This window comes from Vespa crabro, chromosome 12 (genome assembly GCF_910589235.1).
Source record: "Vespa crabro chromosome 12, iyVesCrab1.2, whole genome shotgun sequence".
Lineage (NCBI taxonomy): Eukaryota > Metazoa > Arthropoda > Insecta > Hymenoptera > Vespidae > Vespa > Vespa crabro.
Genome location: NC_060966.1, coordinates 3,210,820 through 3,228,908, shown reverse-complemented (window position 1 = coordinate 3,228,908; position 18,089 = coordinate 3,210,820). Strand labels below are relative to the sequence as shown.

The following is an 18,089-nucleotide window of genomic DNA, read 5'->3' as shown; positions in this document are numbered from 1 at the left end:
GCGATATAAACGTGTAGAAAGAAGAGAAAAGAAAGAAGAAGAAAAAGATGTTGGTTTGTCTGTGGGCTTTGAATAGGCTTATGGTAAATTTGTTTTTTTTTTTTTAAATAGAGAAAGAAAATAAACTGGTATTAGTCAGAGAGATAGAAAGAGACAATCGATAGTGGCACTGTTCCTGAAAGTGATAGATCTTCTTGGTAATTGTTTTTGTATAATTCATTTTATTTCCTACAATTAATTAATTCGTAATTTGTCCTTATTCTATGCATTAATTTGTTTGCATTGAGTTGGACGATAACGTTAATATATTTATATCTAAATAAAGGAACAATAAATCTCAATGAATCTAAATGAACAGTAATAATATAACAAGGACAGTATATTATTGGATTGGACAATAAATAATATCAATATGTTTAATATAAATAATACTAAATATTGATATTGTTTGATTAGATATAAAACAATATAGTGTCAGGGAATAAAATAAAAGTAAAGAAAATATTTAAGGTAATAAATTATTTAACAATAATAATGACGATGACGATAATGTCGATAATAATAATATTGAGTTAATTCATAAATAAATGTCAAATTTATTGTTAATAAAAAATAAAAAATTCTTATTATAAAATGTCGTACATCAATCTAATCGTATAATAATAACAATAATACAAAATATTAACGATTACGATAAATATTAAAATTAAAAATTTCCATCATAAAATATACAATATATCAATCAACTCAATCAATAATAATAATAACAATAATACGATAATGATGTTTATATTGGTTTTATTATTAATTTAAATCGGTTTCATTGTTAATAAAATATTAATATCAAACATTCTTATTATAAAATATTGTATATACGCATCAATCCAATCGTGTAATAATAACAATAATAATGCGATTATGATAAATATTACAAAGTAAAGTGCCATTAATAATAATAATAATAATAATAATAATAATATAATGATGATGATTACGATATATATATATATATGTGTGTGTGTGTGTGTGTGTGTGTAGAATGTATAAGCGTGGGTGTAACGAAATGTAACAGAGGGTGGTTTTCACTGATTGGGCGTTCTTCAAGTTCGACAATCTTTCTCTCTTTCACTCTCTCTCTCTTTCTCCCTCTCGCTCTCTCTCTCTCTCTTTCTCTCTCTTTCTCTCTCTCTCTCTGATGAGGAGGGAATCAATATTGTTGGATTGCTTCGATAACGCCTCGCGTAAATATAATAAAGCCCTCGATGGTGTACCCTACCCTGGTCCTACCCACCTCCAACGGAGTACTCCTCCTCTCGTTTCACCTCCCGTAAGCTCTTGTACGCGAACCAAGCGAAACCTACGACGAAAGATAATGGTCGAAGCCCCTAGGCAGCCGGTGGTGGGCTGGATGGAAGAAGAGCTTCGCTTACCTTCTCCCTTTTTTTTTCTTTCTAGCCCTTTCTCTCTCTCTCTCTCTCTCTCTCTCTCTCTCTGTCTTTCTTTCACTCACTCACCGACTCTCTCTCTCTCTCTCTCTCTCTCTCTCTGTCACACTATTACTCGCTCACGCAGGCATACACACGTCGCGCTGCCTGTTTCTCTCCCCCTCCCTTCGGTCTAACTCTCCCTCACCACAAGGCAGCGCGCAAGGCAGACCTGCCGAGCAGCAGAAGAACCGATTCAGTGAGTTTCAGCTCGAGCCGGCGAGCGTTTGGCTCCTTCGATGATTTCTCTTTGTTCGTATTACTACCTCCTCATCTACGTCGTCATCGTCATCATCATTCTAATTATTCTAATCGTCATAATCGCAATACTCGTCATATTTTTCCTTTTGTTATTCCTTATATCTTCTTCTTCTTCTTCTCTTCTTCTTTTTCCTCGTCTTCCTTCTCCTCCACCATCTTCTTATCCACCCTTAATACCTTCTTCCTCTTCCTCATTTCTTTCTTCTTCCTCTTTTTCATCCTTTACTTCCTCCATTCACTTCTCTTCTTCTCCCTTTTATTATCCTTTCGTTTATTCGAAATCGCACGCCTGAAGAAGAACGTATGCGAGTCCGCGTGTGATCAAATTATTTCTAACTGAGTTGTGTACACATTTATTACTATTATTATTATTATTATTATTCCGTTTTCTTTTCTTTCATTTGATTATTATTATTACTTCCTTTTTTTTTTTTTTTAATTTGTTTACTTCCAAACGATATAAAACTTTTCCAAGACGAAATATATGAAGTTCATTGGTTTCGATGTCGGAAATTCTTATATAACCAGATTCAACGACGAACATTCATCATTGGATTCAGTGATTAAAGAAGGAGAAAATATACGTGGGATACGTTATAAAGCATTAACTCGGAGACTTCAATGAGCGGTAGCAGAATGTCGCGATGCATGGAACATCCTGGCCGTCGATGTTTCTCGAGCACGTCGAGCTGACAACATTCAGCGCCACGATCTCGACGCGAGATCGAAAGCCTGATGTGCGAATGGGAAGTAAGAAGGAAGGGGATTACATTTAGGACGTATCTATCAATCGTCGATAACATTGGATACAAGAAAAATAATATACTTCATCATCGTGGAAGAAAATATCTGGATAATCATTTGGTTTTACTTATTATATTTCTTGGTTTTTGGTTAATTTGTTTTCTCATTTTTTCTTACGTATTTACATGTGTTGACATGTAGTGATCATCAGTTTCTACGAATGATCTTGACCTCATATCGAATCGGATTAATCTTTTAGTATATACGTTTATTTATTTATATTTCTTTTTCTTCTTTTCTCCTCATTTTGTTTCTCTTACTCTTAATGAATACATTCACGTGTCTATCATTTAAGATCGTTCGTTCAGTTATGTGAGTGTTAACGTTCACGTGATAAAGGACATAACCGAAGGTGGAAAGACGAATCTCTTCTAACATCCGTTTGTGTATACGATTATATATATATATATATATATATATATATATATATATATACACATATATATATACATATATTACGTTATTTAACACGACCTACGTGGGAAATTATTTCAAACGTCAATAATAAAACGCAGCATGGAGGATATGAGCGTGAGTATTATAACAATGATTGTATAACATTACTTTCTTCAATGCTAATAAATAACGTATATGCGTCCGTGCGTGCATGTGTACGAGAGTATGTATATGATTATGTATATAATCAAACAAAGTACTTTTCGGCTATATTACATCATTAAAGTTGAATAAGATAGGTGAACGATATATCGCCATATGAAAATTCTATCATATATTAGAACTCTCTTGTGTTCGCTTATCATCGTATGTGATCGAGAATAGCATATTTCTTTCGATCTATCCGAGCAATCTCTTGAATAGATCAACAAGGATAATACTAACGACGACTAAGGAAGTAGAAGTAAGGTGATTGCCTTTTAAATAGCATCCCGTCTTGGGCGGTCGAGATAACCTCAATGAGATTATCATTCGGATTGAACCGAGTTAATGAAATTTTTATATCGATCGATAAAGAATTTCTTTTTACTAAGAAGATTGGCGGGACAAGGGGAGTACTAGGAAAAAAGTGGAAGATAGTGGTTGTGGTGGTGGTGGATTGAAGATAATACAAATATTGTATTGGAAGGTGACACGTGGTTACATCAGAAGATAAATCTTGTGTTTTTCTCGTTCGAATGTTTTGTTTTCGTTCGGTTTGATTTGGGTTTGGGTATTTGGATACTTACAAATGGATCAACGTCCTGACATTGTGACATATAACGTATTAAGGCAGGCGACGACGACGACGACGACGACGACAGACAAATTTCTGGCTGGTTTTAACGCAAAAAACGCGGGAGACGAAACTGTCTGAATTGGTCGGATCCGGTTGCTACTCGCTCGTTAAGAAGCATCTCGGTCGATTAGTCTTGAGAGGTGCGGTAGCGAGTACACATACACACACACACACACACACACATACACACGTATGAATATATCTACGTATGTACATAGAGACAGTAGTAGATACGTAAATGTTTATATGTGTGCGCATGTGTATATGTGTATAGGTTTGTGTATATAGATATGTATGTCCAAGTTCCGTCGAAGAAGAAGAGCAAAAGGATATCTTTGTGGTGCGCCGTGCTTATTAGTTCGCATTGGTCAGCTCTCGCGCCTTGTTCGCTCGGGACAATGAGGCGGGGATTGCATATTGTTGTTTATATTTACGTGCCACCGCATAAATCTTCGTTTAACTCGCATTCAAATCGGCACGCACGAGCCACGTGAGTCCCCTAAGTGAACTAAGAACGATGATGATTCTAACGGCTGCACGAGTTATCCTTTAGATTATAGAATGCTTTGATCGATTTAATAAAAGCTAATTTAAATATCTTTCTCTCTGTAGTAACATAATAATAATAATAATAATAATAATAATAATAATAATAATAATAAAAATATTAAAAATAATAAATATGCGATGTAAAGATTATCCATGAATAATACCAGTCAGAAATCTGTGTTAAATTGACAATTAGCGGATGATAGTTATTGAGTCAGTGTTTAAAATAAATGGTCAATTTTTTATGATTAAATATCTCTAATATGATAATAATATGATAATATGATAATGTGTGGCGCAACTCTGACACTTAATTAATTATACCGATTAAAATATTCATATGTGCGTTTGTGTGTTTATGTATATATATATATATATGTATATGTATATGTATATAAATATGACATGATAGATTGACTTATCACACAGAACATTTTACCATTAATTAATAAAAAAATCGACCAAAGAAATATTGACCATTTATTATACAAAATATTTTTCTCATTAATTAATAAAAATAACGGCCAAATAAATATAGTTAACAATTAAATGCGGCGACATAGTTCAATACGATTAAATACAATAAGATTTTTCTTTTAATTCTAAATTAATTTTCTAATCCATATTAGATTATTTTGTTCCTTTCTTCTTTTCTTCCTTTCTTCCTTACTTCCTTTACACGAAAAACACTATGAGTTGAGAACTTTGACCCTGAAAGATGAGATGTAGCGAACAAGAAGATGGTGGGTTGAGGGATGAGCGATAAGAGGAGGAGAAGGGGGAGGGTTCTAGTTAGCGCAATAGTACGCCCTGTTAGAAGATCAAGTTCAACCACTTGGCGTGCCATTTGGTCATTAACGACGAAAGACTTAGTCTTCCAAGTAATTTGTACCTTAAACGATAAGTTTGCGCATGACTTTTCGCGCGGGTGTGTGTATATGTGCGTGTGTATATGTACGCGCGTATGTACGCGCGCGCACACGTTGTAACTTTGCCTCTCAAAAAGAAACAATATTTTTAGTCGCGTGCGAACACCGTATACGTAAGAAATACTTACTTACTTACCGAGTTCGATGTAAAATCTTTTCACACGAATTAAACTTATCTCTGTAATCAATACGCGAAAAAATTAATGGACGAAGAGTTATACAACAATGTTTGATATAATTCATTCGAATATCTTTTAAATGATTAACGTAAATGTCTTTGTTTTTCTAAAAGAAATTAATCCGACAACTCGTTATTAAAAGCAATCGTTAAAAATATAAAGAACGTATAAAGAATCGTATGATTTTAATTAATCCTTCGGTCATCATTTGTATCCTTTAACACGTTCTGTGCCAAGCCATTTTTGCCTGACTTGTCGTTCAAGCCATTTGATATTTTGACTAAAGAAAAAAATGACTGCGTGTACCACCGGTGGTACACGTGGCCTGAAGATCAAGTTTAACATGTACCACCGATGGTACACATAGCACGGAACGTGTTAAACGTTTAACATAAACGTTTTTATTTTTCTAAAAGACATTAATCCGACAACTCGTTATTAAGAAGAATAGTTAAAGAACGTATAAAAAAAAAAACAAATGATTTTAATTAATTGGAACGAACCGATGTATCATCACGTTTGAAATAATTCATTCAATAAATCACCTGCACTCTTAAACGATTAGAGTAAACGTTTTTGTTTTCTACATAAAATTGATCCAGCCACTCGTTATTAAGGTGCAATCGTAAAAAATATAAAAGAACGTATAAAGAAACGAAATGATTTCAATTAATCACCGGGTATCATTTTGTATCCCTTAAACGTTTTTGTTTTCTATAACGACATTGATCCAGCAACTCGTTAATAAGAACAATCGTTAAAAATATAAAGGACGTATAAAGAATTGAATGATTTTAGTTAATCGGAACGACGGTACCATCGAGATACCATCGTGGAATGGTGATTCGACGAAAACACGAACCACCGTACGATGTGGATCGTTCATTATGCAGGATGAAAACGCGTATCAGCCGCTTCTCGTACTTAGTTAGTTACTCGCGACGTCGGCATTCCGCGCCTCGAGGATGACGAAGGGCGACTCGTCGATCGGCGGAAATTGCGATCGCTTAACGATCCTCGCCAGTTCGTCTTCGAAAAGGGCTGGAAATATCTTTTCATTTTTTCTTGTATTTTTTCTTTCTTTTTTTTTTTCTTTTTTTAAATCTCTACCCGCCTTTAAAACTCCACCCCGTCTTCTTTCTCTTTCTATCTATCTTATCTTTTCTTTTTTTGTCTTGTTTTTTTTTCTTTTTTCTTGCTCTCCTTTCACTTTGGGATGCATTTCGGGAAGGCCACAGGTGTATCCCCCCCTCCCCTCGGCCATCCTCCTGACCCCCTCCCCCGCCTCCTCCCCTATCCCCTCCAGCACACATTGAATTCGTAGCCCACGGCTTTTCGATCAGTTTCTTAACGCGGCATGAAATTGCAGGCGCAAGGACTCGGCCGAATGTCTCGAAATTACAGTCACCGTGTTCGAATTTCAAAGGCAATGATTGTCATTGCCGAATACCGAACTATATGTTACGTTAACACATCGCGAATCCCAGACGTTTTATTACTTAGATGTTATGCAAATAAATTTTTGAATTACACGAGACTTCAAAAGTGTGGTCCGATATAATTTTCGTGTTAAATGTTCTCTTCGTGGAAACATTTGCGAATATATCTCTGTTAAATATATATATTAACGTTATATATAACGATATATTATTAACGTTAGATATATCTAAGTCGTCAGAATAACGAATCTTGAATTTAATTTTTTTGAATTATTATTAGAAAAATATTTACTTTATCATTTGCTATGGTCAATGATAAGCAATTTTTAAGTTGCTTATAGTTTGTTAATATTTCAAAATTATTATTACGTTAAATATTCTATTTGAAGAAATTTTTGCGAATTATATATAACTATATATATATATATATTTTTTTTTTTCGAAATGAACATCGAAATGATAAATTTCGAATTTCTTGTTTTATATGAATTAAATAATTATTATTTTAACAAAATGTTACTTAAAACCTGCATTTATTTATTTATTATTATAAAATTCAATGAATTAAAATGAATATTAAATAAACACTTTTCTTATTTTTTTTTTTTTGTTTTTATAAATATCTATCAAATTGATGAATGTAATAAAGAAATATCGAAGGTTTTAACGTTAATTATTAATTATAATTCTTAATAGAATATTTTATTAAATGAAATGATAAATCATATTTTATTATTTGCTATTTATTTATACATTTTGATTACTATCAATATTTAAACGAATTAGATGATTAATTAACGAAAGATATCGTCGAAAAATTTGTTCTTAACTTATCATTATTCTGGATTGATACATGTAAAATTCTAAATGTCACGTTATCCTTCTACTGTCAAACATAACAAATTTGACATTAAAATGACAAGAAAAAAAAGGACAAAAAATGGAAATAAAAAAAAAGAAACAACTGCAATTATCTCTTATTCGAAAATTCTCGATAACGTATGTCGAAGGAAACAATTTTTAGATATTTTATATCAAATCGTTCCAATATCTACGAAATAAACGAATAAAAAATGAAAAAAAGGAAGAAAGAAAAAAAAGAGAAGGTTACATCAAAAGAATATCATCATCGATCAGCACAAATCGGCGCGAAATAGATCGTGATTTTGTTTCTGTTTCGTGCTCTTAGAAATCAGTAGTAGTATAAAGTTCGGCCTCGTAGAGAGGCGGAGATCGAGCATTTTCATAAATTAGTTCGCGCGTGTAAGAAACGAAAATGAGCGACGATGACTACCTCGGCTATCGTTTCGAAGTAATTTTCGTTGGGCAAACGACCGACCGACCAACCAACTAACCAACCGACCAACCAACCAACCGACCGACCGACCAACCGACCGACCGAGAAACCGACAGACCGAAAGACCTACTACTACCTGCTTGAATAAGTTTCGATCTGAGCTCGAAGCTATACACAACACGAACAACACCATACGTAGTATTTTACCTAGCAACGTTCTTATAGTAGTAGCATCGCACGGGATATGCGGTATCCTGAAATTATAGGTATCGATTCAACCAGAGTGTTAGAGAGAGAGAGAGAGAGAGAGAGAGAGAGAGAGAGAGAGAGAGAGAGAGAGAGAGTAAGACGTCTTCCATTTGTAGAGATGCCTTTTCCAACGATGCAACCTGTTGTTACGTTTAAGGGTGTTACCTCTTTAACTCTCCTTTGAGAGAAAATATTTTTAAAAACTTAAAAGAAAATAAAGAAAAAAGAGGAAAGGAAAGAAAAGAAAAAAATATGATCACTCTTCTTTTACAACTATCGTTTTGTTTTGCTTTTAATTCCCCCTCTCCCCCCCCCTTCCTCTTCCCTTATCGTATTATTATCGGCCATGACCTTGAATTTTATGAAGATAATAATTGAAATTAACGATCTCGTGCAGGAACAAACGAGAATTTTTCAAAGTTTTTCAGTTTGAATAATTCTCTACCGACCAATAAAACGTTCCCTAAAAAATCCCACAGAAATTCAATTTGTATGAAGCACGATATAGGATGGCATCAGATAGTCCACTTGCGTATCGTCCTCGACGTATCAAAGCCACGTGCCGAAGGATTGGACAAAAGTTATCTTCGTTGTCGCGTCGCATTTCTTTCCTTTAAATGATTATTCCGCTCACGTGGTTGGCATAATCTTCGAGAGCTTTGTTCTCGAAAAAGAAGAGTGACGTAGGAGAGAATTGCTAATATTGTATCATTTAATATACACTATATATATATATATATATATATATATATATATATATATATATATATATATATATATATATATATTATATTTTTTATACCCTTGTCATTTTTATGTCATAGAATTCTATTATTGCAAAATTCTATTTCAGTTGGATAGATAATGCCGGAATTTTGGATATATTAAGATTACTATATTATTATGTATATATATTTATATAATATATTTATATTTTTTTTCGATATATATATATATATATCGTGTGCGTGTGTGTGTGTAAATGAATAGAAGTATCTATATTTATAAAAATTCCAACAATATCGGAATTTTCGTAAATTTCCAAATTTCTGTAAATTCGTACATACGTATTTTATATCTAAAGTATAGATAAACAAAAGATATTATATTTCGATACTATTTTATTACTTTAATATTTTTGAAATAATAAAATATTGATTATACTAATATATACTAATATAGTTTATATAATTTATAAGTTTTAATTGATTTATCCAGAATTTACTAATAAATATTGTTCACATTCGAGAATAAAAAAAAAATAAAATAAAATAAAATAAATTAAAATAAAATAAAATAAAATTTAATTTGGAAAAATTTTAACGACTTGTTTACTTAAACGTTTAGCAACATTCCTTTATAACACGCCGATCTTCAAAAGAATCTAAACGATAGATTTTTATCGATTCATCCGATTGACTTACTAATTGACATTGTTTATATTGTTTATAATAAGACAAAGAAAGAAAAACAAAACGAAAAGAAAAGTACGAGAAAAGAAATGAAAAGGAAAATCATCAAATAATATACAATTTAGACGAGATCTAGCGTGATTAGAAAGTTTCCCTTTTCTGCTCGACGAATTCATGAGATCGTTCCCCGAAGAATAATCCAATAAGGAAATAATCGAAACTCGTCCGAATCTAACAAAATTTGTAAATCTCATTGACGAACAGATTTCTAATCTAAATTGGTTTCTCATTTATATCTTTTCCTCTATTTTTTTTCGTCTATTTGTCGTTGTTTTTTTTTGTTTTTGTTTTTTTTTTATTATTTTTCTTTCTTTCGCTTCCCTTCCTCTCTTTTCCTTGGTTCGTTCTTTTCCATGTCCTTTCCCTCTCCCTGTCACCTTCTCCTTAACCCCTTCCATCCTGACTTTTCAGCGTTCGTCACCATCCCTTCTTACCCCTTCCTCTTTCGCATCACAACATTCGTCACTACCTCTCCTCATCCTTTCCTCCTTCACATCTCAACGTTCGTCACCACCCTTCCTTACTTCTTCTTACCATTCCTTACCCCTCCCTTACCCTTTCTCATCGCATTCGGAATTCAGAGAGGGCCGCCGTGCGATTACAAAGATCGGGTGGAGGAGAAAAAGAAGTAGAAGTAGGAGTAGAAGGAGTAGGAATAGGAGGTGAGGTAGTAGTGGTGGGGGGAGAAGAAAGTGGTAAAAGTGATGGTGAAGGAAAAGGAAGAAGTGGAGGAGGTAGAGGTAGAGTTGGAGGTGGAGGTGGAAGTGGAGGAGGAGGAGGAATAGCCGATGGGGAAACAGAGTCGGTGCTCGTCGAGCCAGATAAATCTACGTTGCGATCTGCACCCGGCAAAGTCGTTATCTCCCCCATACACCTCTATGGTCAACACAAACTCACAGTTTCAGTTTTCAAAGACAAACTCGCGCGACTGATCGACGATAGTCCCGGTCGAATGCACAATCCTTCGTCACCCTTCTTCCTTTTCCTACTGTCCTTTTCTCTTTCTTCTTAGTTGGATTGGGTTAGAGGGGTTGGGGTGGGGGGGATTGGAGACGGTGAGGGACTGTGACTGAACGTCAAAGAAGGGGCGAGGGCGGAGGGCGGTAAGGGGAAAGGGGCTGAGTGAAGGATTCTTTTTAATTCTTTTTAAACGCTTTGTTTTTTCTCCCCTCTTGCTTTCTTCTTTTTTCTTTTGTTTTCTTGCTTTTTTTCTTCTTCTGTTTTTTCTTTTGCTTTTCTTTTTTTTTTTTTTCTTTTTTTTTTCTTTTTATGGTAAACAACGAGTGGTAACACCCCGAACGATGGGAGAAAAAAGATTCTACGGAATCGGAAACCTTCTGTCTGTGCGTTCCATGTGAAATTTCAACTCCGTTGTCTTTGTTTTATAAATCGGGTGTCCTACAAAGGTGGAGAGTCACGGATCAAACGAACGTAAAATTGATGATTTTTCATGATGTGGATCGTTTCGATAAGAAAACTAAGTATTAGTGTATGGTCGTAAGATTATTCAAAGTTTTTGTGTTTTGTAAGTTTTTAAGTTTAATTTTTGTAATTGATGATTGCCTTTCCATTTTGAAAAGATGTAAAATCATCAATTACTTTTTATTGGAAAACATCCTTTTTTTTTTATAATAATCCAGTCGAAAACATCCTAATGCCATGAAGATCATATTATGATCTTTTTATTTTTATTTAATGGATTTTATTTTTATTGTTTTATTTTTTTTTTTTTAATTATTTCTTTTTTTTATATAATCCAGTCGAAAACATCTTAATGTCGTGAAAATTACATTTTGCGCTTTTACTATTGTTTATTTATGTTAAGATTATTGAGAGATCAAATTATCATTATAAATCAGATGAGTGGTGAATAATGAAAAAGCAAATTAAATAAAACTGTTCACATAGAATAGGATATTTAAAAATTAGATTTCAGTTGAAATTTATAAAAATGAAAAATTAAATGTCAATTAAATAAGCAATGAAACAAATACATTTAATTTATTAAAAACGATAAACAATTAGATAACTGTATTAGAAATTGAATAAACTCTACAACCTATTTTCGTTTTCGATCCATGACTTTTCGTACACTCTGTTATCTTTCGATGTACATATGTTCCGTGTACATCTGCGAACATACGAACCCTTTGCGATCTAAGATATGATTGATGATTAGAATTCTGAAGACGAAAGGTGTGTCCATGTAAAAAAAAAAAAAATAAAAGATAAATGTGATAAATGTTATACAGTTTTAAAGTTATTCACTTACTGCTAATTTCATGTTATTCATTTAGTGTTATTCGTTTAATGTTATTAATGTACTAACGAATTTAATTCATATTGCTGTAATTAAACGATGAATCTTAAGTCCGGAAATTTTCAATTTTTTGATAGCTATCAGTTTGAAATACATTATGTAGATATAGGCCGTAGTATAGCGTCACGCGTTCTAAGAATTCATTTTTAATGGTGAAAATTTTAATATCATATGTTATTTTTACGGTTCTATTCTACAGCGAATAATATCATTAAATTTTAATAAATAGTTTATATATATATAGATCCAAATATCATTATGTTGATTCAAAATAGCAACAAGTTAATGGATAATAGTTGTTTGTAAATAACTTTCTATAAATATATTGTAAGTAAAAATTTTAATATTTACATGAATTGAGAACCATATGTAATCTAATCAGAAAATCAGAATATCGACAGAAGACATAAGTGTTTACTGTCAAGATAATTATTGGTTCTCAATTCGTTCTTATCGTTTTATTCATATGAGATATTTTCAATACTAATGTATTATCAGTAAAAATTCTAATATTTACATAAATTGAGAACCACGAGTAATCTAATCAAAAAATTCAACAGAAGACGTAATTTGATTATCAAGAATAGTATTGGTTCTCAATTCTTTCTTATTATTTTATTTGTATGATTTATTTTTAATATAAAAATATCGTTAATAAAACTTTTAATATTTACATGAGTTAAGAATCAATAATAATCTAACGATAAAATATGAGGACTAAAGAGAAAATACACGAATTTGTCATCAATTCGTTCTATCATTCTTATCATTCGATCTAAACACAATATATATTATTTTTAATACAATATATTATTAGTAAAAATTATTCAATACAAATTAATAAAAAAAAAAAAAAAATAGGTTTCTTCAATTAAAAATTTTAATAAGAAATTATTAATAAAAGTATAATCGTATAAAATTACTAACACGAATTGAAAATCATTAATAATAATATTCACGTGAATCGACAATTAAAAATAAATCTAATAAATGAAACAAAGAGATAAAAGATAACAAAATTGTCGAAAATGGCGAAAGGAAAAAAAACTTTTTCTCAAACCTTTTCTGTTATATTTATCATTCAATCGATACTCAATATAAAATATTTTTGGTACAACGTTATTATTATTAATAAAAATTGTTCAATGAAAAGAAATAAAAAAAAAGAGAGAACAATATTCTTCATCAATTAAAAAAAAATCTATTTTTAAACAATAAAGATAATTAATAAAAGTAATTTCGTAAAAAATTTATCAAAGCGAATTGAGAACCACTAAATAACTATAATGATAGAATTAAAAGGGTTAAAAGAATACAAATGCAAAAGGAAACATGGGCAAACTGTAAGGGAGAAAAACGGTCGGGTTATACTCTCTATTAATGCATCTCGGTGTACATGTACGTTATTTCGATTTTCAATCTTACGTTAATCTTCTCCTTACAGTATCGTATATCGTAGAGAGGTCAAAAGGTTAATTATCAGACGTAAGAGCAAGGGTAATAAACTCTTGCTTTACGCTTAGTGAGTCTCTCGTAGTAATTGTCGCTTAAAGGCTTAAAGATTTTAACCGGGCAACCAACTCGATCGATCGTTAGATCGAGTTAGAAACTAGAATGAGAGTGTGTTTCATAGTTGTTCGGTTAAATCGTCACAGATGTAATCGTAATGCGTAAGAACGGTTTCATTCACTTTTCTCGAGCACGCGATGCCGTTCATAAATTATTTATCGGTTGGTACTTGGTAACATACGATCGATGCACCTGCGCTCGCGCGCGCGTGCTCCCTTGCACATTTATAAACACACACACACACATATATATATATATACATACAAACACGCATACAGAGAGAGAGAGAGAGAGAGAGAGAGAGAGAGAGAGAGAAAGAGAGAGAGAAACGATGTTTCTACGTTTGCTGTTGCTCGCTTCGCATGGTGGTTTTCAATTACCGTAAGAACCGGATTTCTGCATGATCGCTGGGAAATATGCCAGCCGGAAGAAGGACTTTCACTATGGGAGACACGAAAACCGATCAAACGAGAAAATCGGGCTACCTACCAACCTACCTACCTATCGATCGAATTGACCGAGTCTAATGACGGTCTTCTTATCTATTTCAAACCGGATCAATAAATATTATGACTTCTAACTTCTGAAATGGTGGAACATAATTTCTATGACACTATTTTACGAATGTAATAAAATGTTGAGACGAAAAGGTAAAGATAAAAAAAATAAATAAATAAATAAAATGTCGATTTTATAGAACTACATTTCTCGATATCCCTGATATCCATATGAAGTTATTGGATAAATAGATTATAGTAATCAAAAAATATATGTCGGTAATAATAATAAATCAGTGTGAGTAACCAATGACATTACGAGTCAAAACGGTAATAAAGAAAGGGAGCTAACGATGGAAACATAAACATATCGAATTTAATGAAACGAGAATAAATCAAATTAATATCGGTCGTAGTAATATCTTGTTAGTTATGTTATTGTATTTTTGTTTTAATAACTTACCGTTCCTTCGATAACTTGTCGTTCCTTCGAAATTAAGTTTAGATGATGGACTTCGGATCTTTCGTCTTAAAGAACAACTGTAAATAATAAATATTACGATAATGTTAATCAAAATTTATACTTTCGTTTTATTTATTATTGTAAAATTAAACGTATATATTAAAAATAATAACAAATAAACAATTTTATTCATTCATACAATTTTGTCTCATAAATGATCGAAAAATAATAATTATTAAGAATACATTAAATAAATTATCTTTTACTTTTTCTCTTTTTATTGTTATAAAATTAAAAAAAAAAAACCATTCAAAATAATAAAGAATAAATCATCGTTTTTTTTTTCTTAAGTAATACAATTTTATTTTACTATTCAACGACTGAAATAATATCCATTAAAAAAATAAATATTATTAAACAAGTCATTTGTGTTTTATTTATTATAGTAAAATTAAATCCTATATTAAATTTAGTTACGAGAGGGAAAATTTTATTTCTCTTTTTTCTTTTTTTTTTTTTTTTTTAAATATCTGTTAAATTGATAGATCATTAATGTGTTAAAGATAGATTATTAATTCTGCTATTAAATGGCTTTCGTACACATACACATGTGTGTGTGTGTATATATATAATTATTATCTAATAATCTAATATCTAATTAATAAAATAATAATTTAACATGTTTCGTAATCATTATCGTCGTAAGTAAACAGGATATTTTATGTTTCGTTTGAAAGCTTTTGATTAAACGTCAGCTGCAACAATTCTCATAACCGATGAAAACTGCCTGATTTTATGCTAGATAGAACAAGAAGAGGGTTAATACATGAGAAACGAGCAATGAGTCATCAATTTCTAATATGTACACGTTATATGGTTATTTCCCCCATATAACACATGGTATATATTCCGTATTATTACATAAACTCATGTTATATAAAATTTATATACATAAGAATAGACGAAAAGTTTCTAGGATTAATTCTTTTTTTCCTTTTTAAATCAATTATTTTTTATCCGAAATTCATTTAGGTTAATCTCTTTTTTCCGAATAAATAAAATGAAAAAACCACGATTTTTTTTTTCAATCATTTGAGTACTTTCGAGTACAACCTTTATATTGTTGGCCAATGAGAAACGTCGAAATTTCATTAAAAAAAAAAAAAAAAAAAAAAAGAATTTCAATGGAAAATATTAAATACAGTATAATCAACAGAACAAATCAAAAATGTTACGTCATAAACGATTTTTTTTTCGTTCATAATTACGTTCATAATTACGTTCATAATTAGGTATCACATTTAACTCGAACACGTTTAATGTCACTGTTATTTTTGACGATATAGATATATATTTAAAGAAGAACTTGTTTTCTTCAAAAATATAATAATATGAAAATTATTTTCTTCAATGTCATTTTTGTTAGATCTTATGGTAATGTATTTTTTTTTAATTTTCTTTCTATTTTTATTATTTCAAATGAAACAATACATTTTGATCATCATAATGCGACGATTAATAAGGAAAAATTAATTCAGGATGTATCATCATATTATTTCGTTTAAATAAGAAAAATATTACTATTAAATTTATTCATTTAAATCCATACGTCTTAGTTAATACGTATTTTATTTACTTTTTTTTTTCTTTTTAAATCATGACTTTCGTTAAGTATTCGATCAATCATAATAAATTAAAAATAATAAATAAATAAAAGAAATAATTCATTTGATATTTTGTTCATTTTTTTTTTTTTTTTTTTTTTTAGAATCAAAATAAAAAACAATGGTTATCGTGAACAATCTACCGTAAAGGATATAATAGAATGTAATTATAATGACACGTGTTGTAATTTTAGTAGATACTTTCGAGCTAATATTGCAATCTCCGATTGTAAGTCTTATCGTAACAGTGTTAACATAGTTGTTACATAGTATTAGAAAACGTGTTGATACGAAAAGACATCGTTTCGTACAATTACTATTATTTATGTAACATCGAATAATAGCGATCTATCATTCAGATGAAAATGTTAGATTCTAATCTATTTTTAGATGAAATATATAGGTATAAGATATTTACATCTTTCTCAATGGAAGATTTTTTTTTTATTTTCCTCAAACGTTATCTCAAAAGTCAAACAAAATAATATCCTTCGAGATATATTTCATTTTTTTTTTATAAACTTATTTACGAACTATAATATGACAACAAAAGTGTATTTTTTCATTAAGAAAAAAAAAAAAAACAAATAAAAAAAAATAAAACCATTATTGATGATTCTTACGTCTCCAAAGGATGCCTTCTTGAAAAAAGGACAAAAATAATAATAACAATAATAATAATAATAATAATAATAATAATAATAATAATTTCCATGTTGTCGTATTTCTTTCTCCGACTTGATGCAACTTTAACCTAAGACATATTTATCTATCATTCAAAAACTCGAATTAAATTAAATTAAAGGGGTGGGGGGGAAGTAGGGACAGCCTACATGCACCGTATAATATAATGTATGACAACACTGTGAGAATATAAAATTACATAGAGCGTTATAAGAATACTGGGACAATTTTTGCATCTTGTATTGCACGAACCCATGTTATACAAAGATATATACTATATACTAATACGGATATATATATACATATACGTTCAAACATATTTAAACGTATGTATGTACATACGCGTAACCGAGTTTTCTCCCTAAGGGGACTTACGTTAATTGGCAGTTATTTTCTATCTGTTGTCTAACAGCAACGTCGTACACGCACTAAAGCACATGCATATGCATGCACGCTAAAACGATAGAAAATGCTTCTCTTGGAATCCTCGAATCACGATTCATGGATTTACGAGATAGATCCGTACCCTTACGATCCCTCTTTGGATAAATTTGTTTACCGAGGGTACGCTCTTTCATGAGATTAACGTGACTTTGTAAATTGTTTCTTTCTTCTTCTTTTCTTCTTCTTCTTCTTCTTCTTCTTCTTTATTTACATTTCTAAGAGACAGTCGAATCTGTAGATTTAATTAATTCAACATAAAAAAAATTATAGAGGTATATCTAATCGAATTTTTGAATTAGAATGTTCAAAAAAAAAAAGAAACAAAAAAAAGAAAGGAAAAAAAAAAGAAAAGAAAAGAATTTCGCTTCGCATATAAAATCGTATATGATAATCTAAGCGATGATAATAATACGATAATCTAAGCGATGATAATAATACGTTAGTATTACTTCGACGACAATTACATATTACATATATGTATTTACCATGGTTAGATACAATAGATTGGATTAATTAACTATAAAAGGTTCATTAGATTTTCCGGATAGGGT

General features: G+C 30.9%; 1 protein-coding gene across 2 annotated transcripts in view; it reads left to right on the top strand.

The window, feature by feature from the left end:
* The first annotated feature begins 1,656 nt into the window (after positions 1-1,656).
* LOC124428318 overlaps positions 1,657-18,089 on the top strand; it is a 150,226-nt gene continuing 133,793 nt past the window's right edge. Inside the window, exons 1-2 of one of the 2 annotated variants that reach the window (XM_046972254.1) lie at positions 1,657-2,609; positions 2,845-3,080. In XM_046972254.1, the coding sequence (XP_046828210.1) occupies positions 3,066-3,080 (15 nt within the window). In that variant the 5' untranslated portion in view covers positions 1,657-2,609; positions 2,845-3,065. Of the gene's footprint in view, positions 3,081-18,089 lie in introns of both variants that reach the window. The other variant, XM_046972252.1, reaches the window with a different exon arrangement.